At 43.6% G+C, this 19336-nt stretch overlaps 2 protein-coding genes across 3 annotated transcripts; both read right to left on the bottom strand.

The window, feature by feature from the left end:
* Positions 1–6564: 6564 nt before the first annotated feature.
* On the bottom strand, positions 6565–9357 carry LOC307227444 (uncharacterized protein). Of its 2 annotated transcripts, XM_079996757.1 has the most exons (4): positions 9340–9357; positions 8688–8761; positions 7852–8379; positions 6565–6684 (listed from the first exon to the last, which is right to left on the bottom strand). In XM_079996757.1, the coding sequence occupies exons 3-4, from the start codon at positions 8368–8370 to the stop codon at positions 6682–6684; spliced, it is 522 nt and encodes a 173-aa protein (XP_079852883.1). In that variant the 5' UTR covers positions 8371–8379; positions 8688–8761; positions 9340–9357; the 3' UTR covers positions 6565–6681. The 2 variants fall into 2 exon arrangements, with proteins under 2 accessions (XP_079852883.1, XP_079852882.1); XM_079996756.1 differs by lacking the exon at positions 6565–6684 and having other exon boundaries at positions 7078–8379.
* Positions 9358–9836: 479 nt separating this feature from the next.
* ftcd (formimidoyltransferase cyclodeaminase) lies at positions 9837–18874 on the bottom strand (the record flags this gene model as incomplete). Its single annotated transcript, XM_080023858.1, has 14 exons — positions 9837–9920; positions 10239–10334; positions 11773–11911; positions 13405–13448; positions 14168–14329; positions 14459–14588; positions 14760–14821; positions 15042–15173; positions 15621–15758; positions 15890–16069; positions 16710–16798; positions 17025–17153; positions 18283–18466; positions 18821–18874. 14 exons carry the CDS (start codon positions 18872–18874, stop codon positions 9837–9839), a joined length of 1623 nt encoding a protein of 540 aa, XP_079879984.1.
* Positions 18875–19336: the final 462 nt, after the last annotated feature.

The raw sequence follows: 19336 nt of genomic DNA, 5'->3' as shown, positions 1-19336 counted from the left end.
ACTTCATGTTTGTCGGTGGAGAGGACGCTTGCATTTCATTTCACATAACAGAACTTTGTTCGTTGTTCAGAAAATGTCCCAAGTTATTCAGTCTGATGTTAGCCAAACTGGACACAAGGTCTTCACAGACCTTCTTGGCAATGCAGGAGTGGAGTGTCACCCAGCAGAATATCAGGCAAATTAAAATGTCCTTCGGGCCTCGGTGAAGCCACGGGGTGCTTAATGTGCTTGCTGCAGACATTGTCAGAAGATGAAAGAAGAGGTCTACCACAGTAACAAGCAGTGTCATAAAGAAAACACTCCAGGGTTCTCTGACAACAATGTCTCTAGCTGATATCAAAGAACTCATTAACTGAACTTCTGAACATTGCTTCAACAACGAGGTACATTCAGGAGATTGACACGTTCAAATAAGAGCTAATCAAAATGATTCTAGTTCTATAGGGCCCTCTATAATATCTGATAATAATTTTAACGATGGAGCTCAATGAGGTATAGAGCAAAATTCAATCAATGTTTTGGCATTTATATGCTTACATGCATTTCATTTCACAATAATTCCAATTGAGCCTTTTAATTAATCATTTTTGCAAATTAGTAAAATACAAATAGCAATTATATCAATCATTTACAAGGACCTTTGAATGCTAGACACGTGGCCTTACTCAATTGTATTGAATTGAATTGACGCTTGCATTTCTTTTCACATAACAGAACTTTGTTCCTTGTTTAGAAAATGTCACACGTTATTACATGTTGTGGCCTTACTCAGTTGGAGAGCAATTCCATTGTCAATCCTTCACGTCTTCCCAATCAGACGCACTTCACTGATCACCATGTTAGAAGCACTGCATGGTGAGTTTTTAAGGCGTTTAAGACTTTAAAACAGTTGAAAGTGAAATACACATGGTTTCTTCTTCCTTCACCTGCAGAGTGGATAATGCACCCAGTGATGTTCAGATGGAACTCATTGACCTGCAGTCTGACACATTTCTGGCAGAGCACTTTGGATCAGTCTCACTGCTTGATTTTTACTCTTCCCTCAAAGAGGAGAACTTTCCACACATGAGGAGGCATGCTCTAGATTCTAGTCCTCTTTGGATCTACCTACTGTACATATGTGAACAGACATTCTCAGTGACGAAGTTCAACAAATCCAGATACAGATCCTCTATCACTTATGATCATTACATCATTACATGAATGTATTTATAAAGATTACTATCACTCATATTGCAGGTAATCATGAAATACAGTTTCATTGATCAGTCAAAGCCAAAATAAAAACATGTATAAAGGCACTGGGTGTAACTACGCAACCAGTTCGAAACCGGCACCGAAACGGTTAATCTGGTGCACACACAGCGGGGAGTCTGAAACTAGATACTCAGCAAAGGGGAGAGTGTCGTTTGTAAGAAAGGGAGATGGCGGAAAAAGTTTTGGCGGACTCCTGGGTGAAATGTCTGCGAGATGAGACACGCAGCTTAGGACTCACTACGTCGACGTATAAATGTGTTTTTTGGTTTTTTTTTAAATGGTAGATTCTCAAACCGTCCAATAAACTCTCCGTAGCTCAAAGTTCCAATTTCCTCGCATCATTCCGGATTTGGAAATTTTGAAAATGACAGAATAAAATAAAATAAGCACTCAAGGGTAATGTAGGGTGGGGGTACAAAATAGATAAAGGGATTGGCTTATGTAGTATATGGGATAGGCTATTTACGTATATACAGATATGTGCATTAAAGTGGCATGTGAATAAAGTGAGGTAGTGTTTGTGAGATATACAGCACAGCATACAACAGTACGGTGCAGCAATATGGTAACACCGAACAACCCAGAACAGTGACACAGTATGTGGTACAGTATGCTACATACAGTACAGTAAGGTAGTGGAGCCTATGTGTGTGGCTCAGTGAGGACCCCTAGTGAGGTCAGCATTGAGTTCTTATGGCTTGGGGGAAGAAAATCTGTCTCAGTCTCTCTGTTCTCGCTGTGTGACTGCGGAGGCGCTTGCCTGACTGCAGCAGCTGGAACAGTCCGTTGTTGGGGTGATGAGGATCCTTCATGATCCTGCGGGCTCTGCTACTACACCTCCTGGTGTATAAGTCTTGCAGGGAGGGGAAGGTAGTTCCAGTGGTACGTTCAGCTGAACGCACCACCCTCTGCAGGGCGCGCCTGTCATGAGCAGTAAAGTTCCCAAACCAGGCAGTGATGTTGCCTGTCAGGATGCTCTCCACTGCTCCAGAGTAGAAGGACTTGAGGATCCTCACCGAGATCCGGAATTTCCTCAGCTGCCTGAGGTGGTAAAGACGTGTCAAAGAGTGTCTGTTTGTAAAGTCCATGTTAAATCCTCTGTGATGTGGACTCCCAGGTATTTGAAGCTGCTCACCCTGTTGACAGGAGTCCCATTAATCACCAAGGGTGCGTGTGTCCTTGGTTGTAAACCACGCCTAAAGTCCGCAATGAGCTCCTTAGTTTTGCTGACATTCAGGAGAAGGCTGTTGTCCTGGCACCAGAGTGACAGGTCAGTCATCTCCTCGCGATAGGCCTTCTCATCGCCGTCACTGATCAGGCCCACGACAACGGTGTCGTCAGAAAACTTGATGATGGTGTTGGAGTTGGAGTGGCCACACAGTCATGTGTGTACAGGGAGTACAGTAGGGGGCTGAGGACGCAGCCCTGGGGGGGATCCTGTGTTCAGAGTGAGGGAGCTGGACATGTGCTTCCCCACCTGGGGCCGAGCTGAGAGGAAGTCCAGGATCCAGGCACACAGCGGAGTATTCAGTCCGAGCTCCTTCAGCTTGACAGCCAGTCTGGTGGGGACTATGGTTTGAAAGCTGAACTATAGTCGATGGACAGCAATCTCACATAGGCCCCCTTGCCATCCAGGTGCATGAGTGTGGTGTTCAGTACCTGCAAAACCGCGTCATCTGTGGATCTGTTCTGCTGGTACGCAAACTGCAACGGGTCCAAGGTGCGGGGGAGGGAGGCGCAGATATAATCCTTAATCAGCCTCTCGAAACACTTCATGACCACCAAGGTGAGGGCCACCACGGTCGGTAGTCATTCAGACAGGCAGGAGAGGCGATCTTCAGGACAGGAACAATGGTGGACCTCTTGAAGCAGGACGGGACCACTGATTCAGTGAAGGAGATGTTGAATATTGCAGTGAACAACGGGGCTAGCACAGGTCTTCAGTACTCACCCAGATATGGGATCTGGGCCCGCAGCTTTCCTGGTGTTCACCCGCATCAGAGCCCTCCTGACGTTATGCTCGGACACTATGAGTGCGCGCTCATCCCCAGCGGTGTAACTCCAATTAGCCGGCGAGCTAGCGGTGCTGTTGCCAGACTCAAACCACGCATTATAGGAGTTCAGTTCATTGGCTAGGGAGGCGTCAACACTCATGGCTGGAGAGGAGCTGCTCTTGTAGTTTGTTATAGTCTGCAGCCTCTGCCACAAGCGTCTGGTGTCCCGTTGCTCCATCTGTAGCTCCACAGTCTCTCTGTATAGGAGTATTTTCCTATTTGACCTACACCACAATTTCATATATTTATATAAATAGACAGAATATCCTTATTCTTCTGATAACCAGTAGCAGCTAATCAAAATATATATAATTTACTATTTTTACTATGGGAGAAAATTAATATTGAGCAGAATTAAGTTCAAGTTATTGTTGGTTTGGCCCTCCAACACAGCTCAGGTTTCTCATGTGGCCCCTTGTAAAATGTAATTGCCCACGCCTGTATTAGGCATTGTGACAATATAATTCTGTTGTTACGCTAGGGTGCATGCATTTATTTTGGTGCCGATACTTTGGTTGGCTATTGAATCGAACTGTTTGGGAATCACAAGATTATTCCACGCACCACACTTATACAATCATGTACTTAGACCTAACCATGTTGTCACAATGTCTGTCTCTCACCCAAGTGTTCAGGTCTATGTGCCCAAGACAAAGCAACCCTACATGTCCCACTTGAAGGACCACTACATGACCAGAGATGTGACCGATAATTTAGGCAGATGGCTACAACTGGACCACTACCTGGAATCTCAACAGCAGCACTGAGCCACGTAATCCCAAGACCTACCACCTCCGCCACGCCTACTCCAGACCGAGACCGCCCCACCACGACACCCTTCCGCTCCAAGGACACCACCGCATCCTACACATGGCTGACTCTGCTGACTCTGTAACTCCAGTCCACGTGTACTCCTTAGGCACCATTATCGACCAGGATGATTGGATGCAACCCTTTAGTTGTAGCCCCACAAACCCAGCCTCCTCCGACATGTCATCCAGCTCCTCGTCGGCGCTGCCCCTCCAAAGAACTCCCTACAGGAGGGCCCAGAAACCACAGTGGACCTGTTCTTTGCTCAACCTGGTACCGTGGCAGCTATGTCCTTGTTTGTTTTCCGGTCCCCTTGGGCCAGGGTCCCTTGAAGCTACAGCCATCCGTCTACGTTAAATACGCATCAGGAAACAATGGCGGATCCAGGCGCTAAGGGCTTTGCTCACCTCGAGCAAATGGCATTATACAAAGATCAAGTGGCCATTCTCAATAACAATCTGCACCAGCAGGTGACCACCCTCAATCAACGACTGCAGAATAGTCAACGGCTGCGAAGGGGTACTTTGTGAACTTGACTTCCGAAAGGCTACCGCAGAAGAATGGTTTCTTGTGTACGTGTTTTATTAAGGTTGTTGTTATGTGAAGGTTATTTGGTAATGTTTTTATGTTTATACCACAGAAAAGATGGTTTTGCACATTTTTATCCATCACAAATATTAGAGTATACACAGTTTTTTTTTCTGATGACCAAATAAGACCAAAGTGCCAATGTTTATGCATAGCAAACCCCACACCCGTATTTTGCACATAATTCACTGATCCTCACACATAACTTACACCACCTATATCCTTGTAGTGTTCATGCACTCACCACAGTTGTTATGTTGTGCATTTGTTTCTTATACTCACTACAGTTGTTGTGTTATGTAGTTGTTTCGTATATTCATTACAGTTGTTTGATTATGCATTTCCTTACAGGTACATCTATGTGCCGCTTGTTTGCCTACAAGATATCCTGCATGCTCATTGCTACCATCTACAAGCCATATGTCATCCAGCATAACCAGTGTTACCACTTAAAGTATTTCATTTATCCTCGTTATTTTGTTAGAATGTGACTTTAGAAGTCACAAAGGGGGGAATGTTGTATTAAAAAACCTTTAAAAATGTATTTGTCATGAAACCAGCAGAGGGAGCCAAAGTCTAGTATTTCATGCATCCAGCAGAGGAAGCCAAAACCTCCCACAAACAGGAGGATCAAATGCAGCAGAGCACCCCAAGGTCACCTGCCCATGTTCAAGTTCAGTGAGCTGATGTGTCATGACATTTCACTGCATATAGTGAAAGCCTACGTCACTGCATACAGGTACATCTCATAAAATTAGAATATCATGAAAAAGTTCAATATTTTTTGTCACTCATTTCAGAAAGTGAAACCCATATATTATATAGATTCATTACACAGAGTGAAATATTTCAAGTCTTTATTTCTTGAAATTTTGATGAAATTACAAGATTATTCCACATACCCCACTTTTACAAATCGTGGACCTAGACCAAACAATGTTGTCATAATGTGACAACTACACAACCAGGTGACTGGGTAGTGGTCTGGCTCCATGACCGGAGGAAGAGCTGGAATTCTACCTGACAATTCCAGATCCTCCTCACCAACCGCTCGCAGCAGATCTTTAGCCTACGTGAAATATGTATCAGGAAACAACGGCGGCCCCAGCTGCTAAAGGCCTGCCTCAATGCTGAGGCTCACTTCGATCAGCTGGTATTATTCAAGGATCAAGTGGCTATGCTCAATACCGTCAACTACAATCTGCGCCAGCGAGTGACCACCCTCAATCAACAACTGCAGCGTATTCAGCAGCTGCAAAGGAGGAGTTGGTGAACTTAACCACCAAAAGGCTGACACAGATTAATGTTTTTTTATGCACCTGTTATATTAAAGTTGTTGTTGTATTAAGGTTGATAGTAGTTTAAAGTCGTAGCCCTAACATTAGATTTAGTTTACAAAATCCCTTATTTGATATTCATTCCATATTTCAATCAATATACAGTATTAGCATTATTCGTCTGCTCCCATTGTTGGTTGCGTGGTCAACCTCTCCAGGCAAGAATGCAGCTTAACATCCTGAAAGAAAAGAGCACCCATTGGTGCATTTTTCACAAATAGAAGGTGGCTGTACTGAATTAGAGCAAAGATGCGGGTGAACCCGAATGTTGGAAAGAAAATGTTTTGAATGGATTTCTGGGATTTGCCATGTAATCCACTCAACATAATGGCAACCTTATGGATTACTTTCTTTTCACCTGTTCACACCCTCAGCCACGGACGTGCCTTTGAATTCAAGACACTATGGAAGGCAGGGATCATGGGATGCATCATGGGATGTAATGAGCCACAGCGTCGGTTCAGATCAGATAAATCGACGGAGACTGTCACCGAGTGTAAAAGGAGGGAAGAAGAATCTCTTTCTGGTTCATGTTGGACTGCAGACGGAGGTGATGGAGTTCAGCTGAAGACCTGGTCCCTGCTGAATCACGCCCAGAAGACCTCTGAGGATCTGCTTGCTCAGGCCCTCCAGTTTCACTGGGAGTTAGAGAACCACCTCAGAGACCTGGGTTCCAACAACTCTGAGGGGGATTATATGATTTAAGATGTGCGAAAAAGCTATGGATACATATTACACACACACACACACACACACACACACACACACACACACACACACACACACACACACACACGTGTTGTGGAAGTGCCTTCCTTTAGCGCTCTCTGGCTCCCTCCCGATAGCGGCTCATTAACCTCACCTGCACATCTGCCTTCTATCAACTCAACACCTTTACTGATCATAACATTTTTGACTTCACTGGGACCTTGCGGCAGGACTATGTTGTCATACATCATGACAAAGATGACAAACACGATAGAGGAAATTAAAAAGATTCAATCTTTTAATATCTTAATTTTTTAGTGAACAATAGCTTAAAAAGTCATTTGATGAGCAAAGGTAACAATTAAGTCTAAGTTAGCCTAATGTCAGCAATAAGTAAATAACAGTTCCATTACAACAATCTGCAGTTACTCAGTATAGATGTTATCCAGAAGTATCACTGAGACGTCAATATTTCACTATGGTAGTATGGAGTATGGAGACTATGGAGTATGGAGACATTTACCGAATGTTAAGATGGATTGATGTAAATGGAATATATCAATATTTTAACATGACTTTCATCTGTTTAGATATTGATATATTCACATATCTGATACTGTAGACACAGTAGGTCAAGTAAGGATACAAATAAGACTTAGTACTTAATAGAGAGAAACTGCATGTGTTCAACTAAAAGTAAAATGAAGTGTTTAAGTAAGTGTAATCATTGAGCAGTGTGAAATTAAGTGTCAAGCTAACGCTACACTAGTTCTTTAATTTCAAGCTCAAGTTCAAGAGATTAGTTGTTAAGATAAGTCTTAATTAAACACTTAAGCTTGAGTCTCAGCAGGCCAAGTGCTAAATTACATGTCAAGCGAAGCGTAAACTATCTACTAGTATGTGAACTTTAAGCTACACCTTGTTGCACTCCTCTACTTATTATTTGAGGATTCATGTTTCAATTGATGGTAAAGCTTTCTATTTTCAGGTGGTTTAGATAGTTTGACTTAGCTACAGTATGTTCTATTAGTGCCCATGGCCGTGACTGTGCTTGTTATGCCCACGCCCACGCCCCCACCCGCGCCCGCTATGCTTACGGCGACGGCCACTGCCGTGGCTGTGTTGCCCACTGTCATCATCACTGCAGCTCCCAGTGCTGCTGCCACTGCCATGGCGACCCTCAGGGCTGTGACTGCTGTGGCGCTGGCGGCCGGGGCTATTGCTTTTTCTCCGTCGATGAGGGCTGCCATGGTCGTCATGGCGCCCACCATGGTCGTCATGGCGCCCGGCATGGTCGTCACGGCGGCTGCCATGGTCTCCTTGGCGACCGCCATGGTCGTCATGGCGCCCGCCATGGTCATCATGGCGGCTGCCATGGTCTCCTTGGCGACCACCATGGTCGTCATGGCGCCCGCCATGTTCGTCATGGCGACCACCATGGTCATCATGGCGCCCGCCATGGTCATCATGGCGACCGCCATGTTTGTCATCGCGACTGCCATAGTCTCCTTGGCGACCGCCATGGTCGCCATGACTCCCACCGTGACCCCCATCGCCACCTCTGCCCTGACCATCGGGCCATCGGCCATCGGGGTCCACATCATAACCAGAGGCATGCTTGTCGTCTACAACAGACAGACAGATACAAATTACCTACCAATCAAAACACAAAGAAATAAAGATGAATTACCGACAATAATGAACACAGGGACTTCAAAATCAGTGACATCAGGATATCAGTAATTATAACCCACCACATCGCCAAAGAAATATTGGAAAGCATTCAAGTGAATTATAAATATTCTAAATAGAAAATCATAGATGTAGCACACCGTCATTGAATAACAATTTCAGTTTCAAATATCAATGTGTTTAGCGTTGTTTTAAAAAAAAATCCCCAGAATGTGTATAATTAACCCTGTGGGTGTTTTACCTGAAACCGGGCTGAACATTTTCCAACCACAGAGCGGTGATGCCCGTCAGAGGTGATTCTTTGATGGCACGGTTCTATGTGTGGAATGACAGGGCGGCACCATTAACATTGTTTTATCAGACAGGTTCGGCTGGTTTCATGAAAAGTCAGCATCCAAGAGCCACGGCATTTAAATCCCACACTGACGTATTTATACTCCTGTTCGACAAAGGTCTAAGACTTTTAATAAAGTCAGTCAGAGAAAACTGAATGATTATTGTAAATTGCATTTAAATCCCACACTGACGTATTTCTCCTGCAGAACTCCTGTTCTGCAAACGTTTAACACTATTAATAAAGTCAGTCAGAGAAAACTAAACGATTATTGTAAATTGTATCATTTGCAAGAATTATGGATTATTATTAACTTGAAGAAATAGCATTTTGCTTTGATGTACGACAGCCTGCTACAAAAAAAACAAATGTGCTCTCTATTTTAAGATGCAGATAATTTAACATTTACTTTAAGATTAGTTTTCAGGTTAATTTAGGGAAGCATCTTTAATTTACTATAAATTAGTCCAAACCCACCCAAAACAAAACCCTGTAAAACACATTTAGTGTGATGTAAGAAGCCGTTAAGAGAGAAACACTTAAAAAATATGTTACTTACATAGCAAGTCTGCAGCAGATAGTTGGAGCGTGCTTTGGAGAAATGTCGTGTGATTTTATAATTGTTGTACCACGCCCAAACACCACCAATCTGTGAAGGTGGAGCCAGCCAGGGGCGGTGTCCTCAGTGGAACTTTCCCACTGTAGCCGGTTTTGCCAAGAACTGGTCGAGGACTTATTATAGCCGGTGCTGGCCCTGGGGCTTAGGGCTCAACCATTACATTTTTTTAGGGCGTGGAGTCGTAGAACCAGAATCAGTTTGCTTTATTTCTTTATTGTGCCATGTTTCTGTGGCGTTTGGGATATTAGACGACTTGAAAGACCAAGAGGTAACAGTACAGCTTCACTCATTTAACTGTGTGATCAGGAAGCATATCAAAAACAGCGAAGTTTTAACTGACAAGTTGCAACATTTCACACGAGAGAAGTCAAACATCGGCTGTTAACGTCTATTTTCTAAAGATATGGTTTCCACTAGATGTTCTAAACTGGAGGCGCTCAGGTTCTCCTCTCAGCTGCTTCCAGGATGATGCCGCAGTTTTCCTGGGCGACTCTGAGGAGTTCAGACGTTCTCTTCTGAGTCTGCAGGAAAACAGCAACATGGTTTAAATAAATAGATAGCTGGATAGATAAATAGATAGCTAAATAGATAAATAGGTAGCTAAATAGATTAATAGATAGCCAGATAGATAAATAGATAGATGGGTCGCTAGAGAGATAGATAGATGTGCAGATAATGACCATAATGTATTCATGTACAAAGTGGAATTGGTATAAAGCCCATCTTGCTGTGCCTTCTTTCGCTCTAGATAGGCTTAGGCTTTATGGACAAACCTTCACTGGTAGGTAGAGTTAACATCTAGTCTATCATCTTAAGCGAACACGAACAGTTCCTCTTACAGCTGTTTTGAAGGATTCATCGGTGATGTCTTTGAGGTTGATGATAACGTTGTAGTAGGCACCGAAAACGGCCGTCTCTAGGGCCTTGGCTGCGACCTGAAGAAGACAACAGCAGCAACAACAGTTACACATACTCTACCTTTTATTCTAAACTGTGCCAACACTATCTGATCTTAAAATGGGACAACATTGGATAACATATCTTACCTCATTGTAAAGGGATACTGCACTGTGTTACCTCGATGCAAGGCTGCAGGGGGAATCAACTCGTCTAGCTTCTGTAAAACCAGGGAACTACACCTTCCATGAAACAGATCTTAGACGTTTTAACTGCAGCGATATTAGGAGCTGTTTTTGACACACAACCATTTATCCATCTGCTACTGTAAAAGTGGGTTGAGAGTTGCCAGGTACGAACTGAAACACCTTATGTTGGAACATTACTCAGCTGACTGACCTGGCAACCCTTCAGCATCAACTGATAATGTAGTGCACAACCATAATCATGGATGGATATCTGTGAATTAACCCTGTCACGCTTAGATAACCTATTGTGGCGGACCAAGGGGCGTGGTCAAGCACCGGCTGCGGAAGACAGCACAATTCCCTTTCCCGCAGCCGCCAAGCTGCCTCGAATCGGCCTAACCAGCGCCCATGCGGCGCTGATTGGTCTGACTCCAAGCAGGGAGCTTTCATAACGTTTGCCTGTCTTGCCGAGGGGATCGAAGCGAGGGCTCTTCAGCCGACCGGGAGCCAGGGAGCAAAACGCTATTCTTCCTACGCCCAAAACCATCCTCAGCATTATCATTATTACTAATTGTTATTTATAGGTGTGGCCAGCGAGCTGTTCTGTTTAACGCTTAATAAAAACTCGCCATGTTGGCGCACCACGGCAAAAAGGACTTAGTCTCCCTCCCTAAACCCTTACCTGTGGGCAGAGACCCCTACACAAATCTTTTGAGATGCTGGAACGTTGAGTAGGAGCTAGGCTAGTTCTTTCACTCTGCAGCCTTGCATCGTCAATAACTCGCTTCTGGACACACAGGGGAGGAATTGGTGTTGACCTTTTCGTCCGAACCTGGGACAAAAAGCTAATCCCTTCAAACTGAGTAGTTTCAGTTCTGTTTTCTAGTTTCAGTTCTTCAGCTGTTTCCGTCCTTTTATCTGTCTGTCTACTCACATGTTTCCACCCCTCTGTCCGTCCACTCACCTGTTTCCATGCCTCTATTTGGACATCTGCCCTAATCGCAGGTAGGCACACTTATTTTTTCACCTGAGTTGGACCAAATACATTTCTTTACCAAAATAATCAATAAACACATGGGAAAATAAATCAAATAATTCTGTTTTCATTCCATGATAGATTACATATTCTACCGTAGATCTCCTACCATAGATATCCCCCTGACTGCCTTGCAACACACACCCGCAGTGCACCTCCATTTAAAACCATGGATTTGTGGTAAATATTGCTATTACCTTCTTTCTAACCCGTGGGTCAGAAAGTCCACAGTCCACAGAGGTGGGGTCTCACCTGGCTGTCAGAAAGGCAAGAGATGTTTCCGTAGTGGACAATCTCTAGGAGGAAGGGCCAGAGCAGGTTGACTTTCTCGGCCAGAGACAGAGGGACGGACACGGCCTTCTTCAAGCCGTTCTGCATGGCAGAGTCACGTCTGGACGAAGACATGCGGAAATACAATGATAGCAGCAATTAGGGATCAGCTATCTCAGAATAATAACCTGCCTGATTCACGTCCCTTGTTTCACGCTCGCTACATGCTAATGCTAACATGAGCCAATGGCGACGTCTGGTGACACTACATAGAAACTACAATGGAATACTGAGGAATTGACGAGATGTCCAATTTAACATAAATAACAGTAAAGTGACATCTATTGCAAAGTTTTTATTGTTGTGTAGGTTGAATAGCTCTCTACGTTGTTGCTGTGTTAGCTACTGGGCCTGCACCTTTCCTGGGAAAAAAAGAGAGTGTTCCCCCTCAATATATCATTGTAAACATAATGATATCATTCTAAATAATATGCATTGAAAGCACTTGTGCTAATTACAGACCCAAAACAATGTGTTTTGAAGTTTCAAAAGATTGCATCCCACCCCATATGCCTCACGTTGGTTTGGACCAATGCCAACACCACACACGTTAGGTGAGTCCTGAGCGTCAACGCATATTGGTAAGGGGCAGCCGCGCCCCTAATGCATGTACTTTATGTCTATGGAGGCAGGACGTCTATCCACTATTCAAATCATCATAACTCGCTCAATTTTAAACAAGATTTTCAAGTGGTTAGGTTTCTTACAAATGCCAGGCGTGTATTTATGATACAGGATACTTCGATGAGTTAAAAATGCGGGTTCTCATACCAAAAGACTTTATCTTTTGTAGATGGTAACAGTAATATTTCTACAACATACTATTTAAGATTACCTTACTGTACCATACTCTCTAGCTTCTAAGCACATTATTTTTTTCTAACTGCATGTAAAACGGCTACCTTGATGTCATTTTGGAAATAACATTTATCAAGACAGAAATGCTGATGTATTAGGTCATTTAATGACCTAATACATTAAAAAAAGACATAATTACAACAAACACTAAAGTAAAAATATTAAGTAGGTTTCTGTGGGCTTCATAGATTTCTAGACACATTGACAACATTAGAGATCTGCTTCCTTGGGAAAACAAAATCAAATGATTAGCTTTAGGTCAGTTAATGGGTGTAAATTCTCTCCTGTTACTGTAAATAACATGCATGCTGTACAACCCTTTAGTTATTTACCTATCAATTACCCAGTAGTAGTGATAAGGGTTTCCTATTTATAGTGTACATTTAATAGAACAGTACTTTTGGCGACTTCTTTGCTGTCCCCTTCAGGAATTGCTCTTGAGAAATGTTTCAGTTTATTGTCCCTCCCAACAGTGCAATAAAAATATCCGTCCCTGGTGTGTGTGTGTGTGTGTGTTATTTTGAGACTGGTGGAGGATTGTCTTTGGAATAATGTCTAACAGGTTGTACTGGGCTGTTTAACACGCAGGTACTTCACAAAGTACCGAGACACTTCTGAGGCACAGAAATGCAATGATGAAATCCGTGTGACAGTGGTTCTTTGTATGAAAAACTTTTTCTTTTCAATGTTTATTACCTTTTCACTTCTTCCGCCGTGTTCTTGGGCAATTTTAGAGCAGCCTAAAAGGGAACAGATCTCGAATTAGAGTCAACAGTAAACCCGTTTTACTTGAAGTATAAGCAGCGGGTTGTGGGGCCGGGGGAACTGACCCAAGTTCAAGTTCAAGTTCAAGAGTCATACATATATGCAGTGAAATGTCATGAAACCCGGTGATTACGCACCCAGTTCAAAAGACAGCACTCAAACGATCCATTTTGTTGACAGAAGGCGTTTGGGACAGTTTGCAAAGAGTACCACTGCCTCTGTACTACTAGACTACTCTACCATACAACTACAGTACTAATACTGGCACAGTATTACTGGTTCTTCAAATCACACACGACAGCAGCGTTTTACAATCACTGTGCCACAAGCCCTCAATGAAGAGCTCAACAGGTATCCCGTGACAATTTTTCATATTCCACTTAAAATAAATAAGTAATTTAAATTAGCTCTTGTGGTGCAAGATCAAAATTGCGAGGCTGCGCTAATTCATAGGTTTCAGTCTGAATTGCTGCTCTATGTTGATCAGAACAGGAGGATATTTCACACCGAAAGTGAGAACTTCTAATAGGCCATTATAATAAACATAGTGTTTGTGAAGTTTTAGTCATGCACCGTGGGATTATTTAATTGTAAAAAAGTGCTGTGGCAGGAAAAAGATTGAGAAACACAGCCTTGAGGTACGCTGGACGATAGTACGGTCAGGTAGGACGCAGTTCTCAGTGATTCTTCCCACCATGTAGCTGTTGAACGCTGAGGAGTCGGCATCCACCATGATCAGCAGATCCTTCATGGCCTGGTGGAAGGGAGGAATCAGCTTCCTCATCAAACCGTCCAGCTGCTCAAACTGACGTTTCCCATAAGTCATCTGGCCAACCATGGCACAGAGAGCCGCCCCCTAGAGGCAACATGGAAAAAACTTAACCCGCAGGAACTTGTAGGGTATCATTTAAAAATCAAGCTCACTCATAAGTGAATCTGCCGATAACATTAATAATCAGGCACCCGAGAATCTGTGTCATCGTACCAGAGCAGCTACAGCTGCGGAAACCGACCCCCCGCCCGGCGCGGCCGTTCTGGCGCCCACACTGTGGACAAACTGCCTCAGAGACAGAGACACCAGGCTGCCATCTTCTGCAGTCTGCTGGACCAAGTACCTGGACAGGAACCGAGACACACCTCAACACCCTGTCCACTCAAAGCATTCAACTTAATAACGCCATCAAATCACCACTCTGTCAATCAAAAACCTCAAATCAATCGATCAGAAGGAGATTATACAATATAATAGGTGCAACAGGTGAGAGAAGACCACTGCTAGAACTTACTCTATGATTCTCTCCTTCGGGATGAATGGACCCAAAGAGTCCAGACCAAGTTTACTAATGACCTGCAGAGAGATGGGGAGGGGGGGCAGATAGAGAGAGAGTAATAAAGAGGGAGATAGAGAAACAGAAACAGAAAGAGGAAGTATGATTAAGGTGCAAATGATTAAATTAAACAAAAACCTCTGTTAATCTCTGTGACGCGTCCCCATGTGGACTTGTGCATGCACGTACACTTTGGTAGTGTACATTGAGCTCTAGAGCTCTTCATTCTTTTGCCCTCACCAGTCTGACTTTATGCTCCTCCTCAACGATGAAGAGTCCGTCTCTCTGGATGTAGAAGTCAGCAGAGTCCAGCACGGCCTTCAGAGGGATCAGACCTACGATCTGAGACCCAACCACGGGAAGTTTCAGCTCCTGTGAGAACCAGGAAGTAGATCAGTAATAATCTGAAGCAGCTGTATTTCCTATTTTGCCGAAATATAGAGAATGGCCAGATATCTCAGCATGCATTTTAACAGTCCCGCAATGGATGTAAACCAGGCAAATTTGTACTTTCTAATAACTAAATAGGAGAAACTTTTTTGAAAGAGTATTACTTACTAATCTTCATGGGAATAATGATTTAAAATATGTTTTTTGTGATTGAGAATGATTTTGTTTAGATTGTTTTATAATTGGAGAACCCGACTGGGCGGTCTCCTCGAGCCAAGACTCTCCAAGTTTCTAGACCCAAGTCTCCTATATTACTGGACTTATTAGATGAAGAGAGTTTATTTGATTTGGTGGACAAGAAACTTTAATAAAAAAGAGGACAGACACAGAGTGGAAGTTTCATTCAATACTTTTGCATTGACCTCTTACCTTTGCTATGCGGCGGATCTCCTCATGGACGATGTGAAGGGGAGTGAGTTCGTAGTCCAGAATGTTGGTGGAAACCTGAGCCATGTTGGCTTCCTCCAGGAACCAACCCATACCTTGAACCTTCTTTAGCAGACCTGGCTGGAAGACACACATTCATACACAAATTAAAATAAAGAGCGTAGCACATTAGATCTGCCAATAATTGTTAATCTGACATTAATTACTACAAACAAGAGAACCTGAATTGTAATTAAATGTTTAAAAAGTACCTGGTCCTTTCCACGGCCCTGTTCTCGAATGTCCAGCGCAATGCGATGAGCCTGTTCCTTGGTGCATAGCAGGTTGACGTTGTAGGCAATGAGAAACTTCCGAGCTCCAGTTACTGTGGCGCCCCAAGAGGAGACAAAAGAGGCGGGGCCATAATCAGGGGCCCAAACATCCTGTTTTAACTGGAAAAGAAGAGAAAGAGGGCAAGAGAGAGCAATTATATTGTGGAAATGGTTAAGATACCAGGTCACGTGGAGAGGATCTATGTCTAGACCATGCACTGTAAATATTGGTAAGTATCCCTGAGCCCTGTCTTAGAGTCTTTACTGGTCTCCCTGTACAATTAATTCCTCAGCTCTGTGATCTCCATCCATGGCTTCTTACTGTATACCACTGCGGGGCAGATCACACTCAACCTTATATCTCTTTCCCCCCTTGAGACACTGAAATTGAAAGCCACATCTCTGCATGTCTGAAAGACATTTGTGTTCCCTGGTCTCTTGGAAACTGAAAAGGCGTATAAACTCTGCTCTTCAAGGCTCTTCTCATCTCACACACAGCAATTGTGGAACAAGCGTGCTGCTACCTTCAGGCCAAGTCTCTCCCAAGCTTTGTTGGGAGGCCGAAGCTCCCTCTCTTTAGGATTCCCCTGGATTCCTCCACTGAGTTCTCCAGCTCGGAAGGACCTACAACCCCTTCTACGCTTCCCTAATCTCAGATGGGTTTGTTTTCGCTGAGTCGACCTGTCTGTGTTCTTTACGTGTGACTGTGTGTGTGTGTGTGTGACTGTGTGTGTGTGTGTGTGTGTGTGTGTGTGTCTACCTTTTCAGGCAGAGCTTCGTACTCTCCAGCCCGAACAGACGGAAGGTTTCTACGACCTTCTTTCCTTGCAGCCTCCCCATAAAGATAAACTGTGGACGAGATGAACATACAGTTATTATGAAATATACGATGGATAGTAATATATACACATTAAAGCGATGTGTGATTTTAGATTTTATGGTAACATACAACAACATCATTTCTATTTACATTTGAAATGCAAGCCCTAATGATTGTTTCTCAAATTCTTCTACTGATGCTTATGAATGCCAATCCAGCTGCTTTAGAGAGAGGATGTTGAAAAGAGGAACTGACCGGGGACGTGCAACATGTCGGACAGTCTCTGAGCGAACACGTTGGCACAGTGGACGCAGTCCTCCATGGAGCAGTTCTGTACGGGGATAAAGGGACACACGTCCATGGCTCCGGTACGAGGATGTTCACCTGGGAGAGACGGGGCGGACGACAGGCACACTTTATAAACACACACACTGAAACACACACAGATGCACACTAACACACACACACACACACACACACACACACACACACACACGCGCACACACACACACACACACGCACTAAAACACAAAAAAAATGTAACACACAGACAGAAATACGCACACATGCCACACACACACTGTATGATAGTAAAAAATATCGTTATGCTTAAAAGATAGATTTCTAGATGTTATGGGAACCTCAAATTGAACAAGAAAATCTATTTACAAAATACTTAATTTGTAGAGAAAACTTGAACCTGAAATATAATTTTGGAGGAAAGTTTCCCTCCGTCTTATTTTTTGTTGAATACTGAAGTTTTGAAGTTTATCTTTGACCTCCAGGCTTTCGACCTCCAGTGCCAAGAGATCCAGAAGCTTCTGTCCACAGTCAGTGAACATGGTGACACATTAACAAAGATCTGACACAAACAGTTGGTCTGGATGATTTATTCAGTTTAACTATCTCAAAGTGTTTGTTTGGCTTGATTGCTTGAGTGTACCTCCTGGCATTGGGGGCGGTCAAAAAACAACAACAAACCTACATCGAGTTCAATAGGAAGAGAATTCCATTTAAAAACTGTCATTGCTTTAACACAGAATTAACAAAAAAAAATACAAAATACAGCAAATAAATTTGGTTGTAATTATAATAATTTAACAATTAATAATAACTAAAAATTTGTAATTGTTGGCGGGACCAGGTTAAAGAAGGATTCTCGGCATATTGTTAGAAGTTTTGTTTAAAATCTAAAAATGTGAGCCATCATCAGGGGTAATATAACATGTGAGTGTTGACTTGTAAAATGCTAAAACTCAATTTGACACGGGGGGTGGTCCTTTAAATGTTATTAATCAACTAAATTATAAGTAAAAAGGTATTTCTATAAATGAAAACCTGAGGCGCCATTATATTAAATCAATTGTTGTCTGCATAGATATCCGACATCAATCTATTAGGTAGATGGGAGGCCCTGAAAGAGTTTGGTCCCCTGGGGCCCAAAAAGATGGACCTGTATCACTGTTTGCTCAAGGGCAGCTGGGCAGGCGGCAGATCCGGGCTGAGCTCAGACCTGAGTGCGTGGCCATGTCTATGAGCGGGAAGGCGGTGCGTGCGGCGTTCAGGGCCCCTTCCACCACGGCCTCAGGGGAACCCACGAAGGTGTAGACTGTCCGGTTGGTGGAGGCGCCGGGGTCGACGTCCAGCAGGCTGCAGCCCACCGTGCCCGAGATGGCCGCCGCGATGGCATCGATCACCTGCACGCAAGAAAAAAACAACGGGAAAAATGTAGCCGTGCTCAGAGCGGATCACAGCTCTGTTCATGCCTGTTGCCGCTAATCGGCGCTTCAAACTACGTTGGACATCATGAAGTACAACAATATAGAAGTTTTTGTTTTAGTTGTGTTTTTTCATGTGATTGAAGCGAATGAGTGCCACTTAAAAAACACCCAGACCAGAAAACTAAAATCTCCAGGCTCTGGCTTGTTTACTGCCTTTAACTTCGATTAGTTATGATCGATTAACTCAGATTCACTAGAGAGTGAAAGCACGGAACACTTAGCATCAGAAAGCCGCTTTATGAACCCCCCCAACTCGTCTTCTTTTCTCACCTCTTTGTTTCGCCCTTCTGAGAAATTGGGCACACACTCCACCAGCCTGGCCATGGCTTTGCTCACTGCGTCTCCAACAGGAATCCAACACCGACCTATTGCGGTTAAAACCCCTCGTCTGAACCAGGACCCCTCACACACTCCCTGATGGTGTGAGTCCTACCCCCAAACTTTGCATTGTAAGCTCCATCTCTGCCCAAACACTCAATCATTAACCACTGAGCTGTATGTAGGTCGCTTGGCAATGATTTCCTCTCTGCATCCTGATAAATGACAGAACTACAGAGTGCTTCTGCCCAGATCCACCCCACACCACCACGCCCCTCTTGTAGCCAGTACTCAAGTAACATTACTGCCAAAATATTGTCCATGACTCCAGTAAAATTACTGAGGACATTAATTAACCCAGTGCTCGAAGAAAAAAAAAGTACTATGCTTGAAACTCAACAAGTTTTCATTCATTTTAAAACAGCTATAATTCAAATGGGAGGAATTCAAAGGATAATCTTGTCTGAT

This window comes from Zeus faber (genome assembly GCF_960531495.2).
Source record: "Zeus faber genome assembly, chromosome: 2".
Lineage (NCBI taxonomy): Eukaryota > Metazoa > Chordata > Actinopteri > Zeiformes > Zeidae > Zeus > Zeus faber.
This window is presented reverse-complemented; position numbering and strand designations above follow the sequence as displayed.

Bases quoted from the DNA above. Each gene is read 5' to 3' on its own strand.
- LOC307227444 (XM_079996756.1), bottom strand. From the start codon at position 8,370: ATGCCTCTGGTTATGATGTGGACCCCGATGGCCGATGGCCCGATGGTC.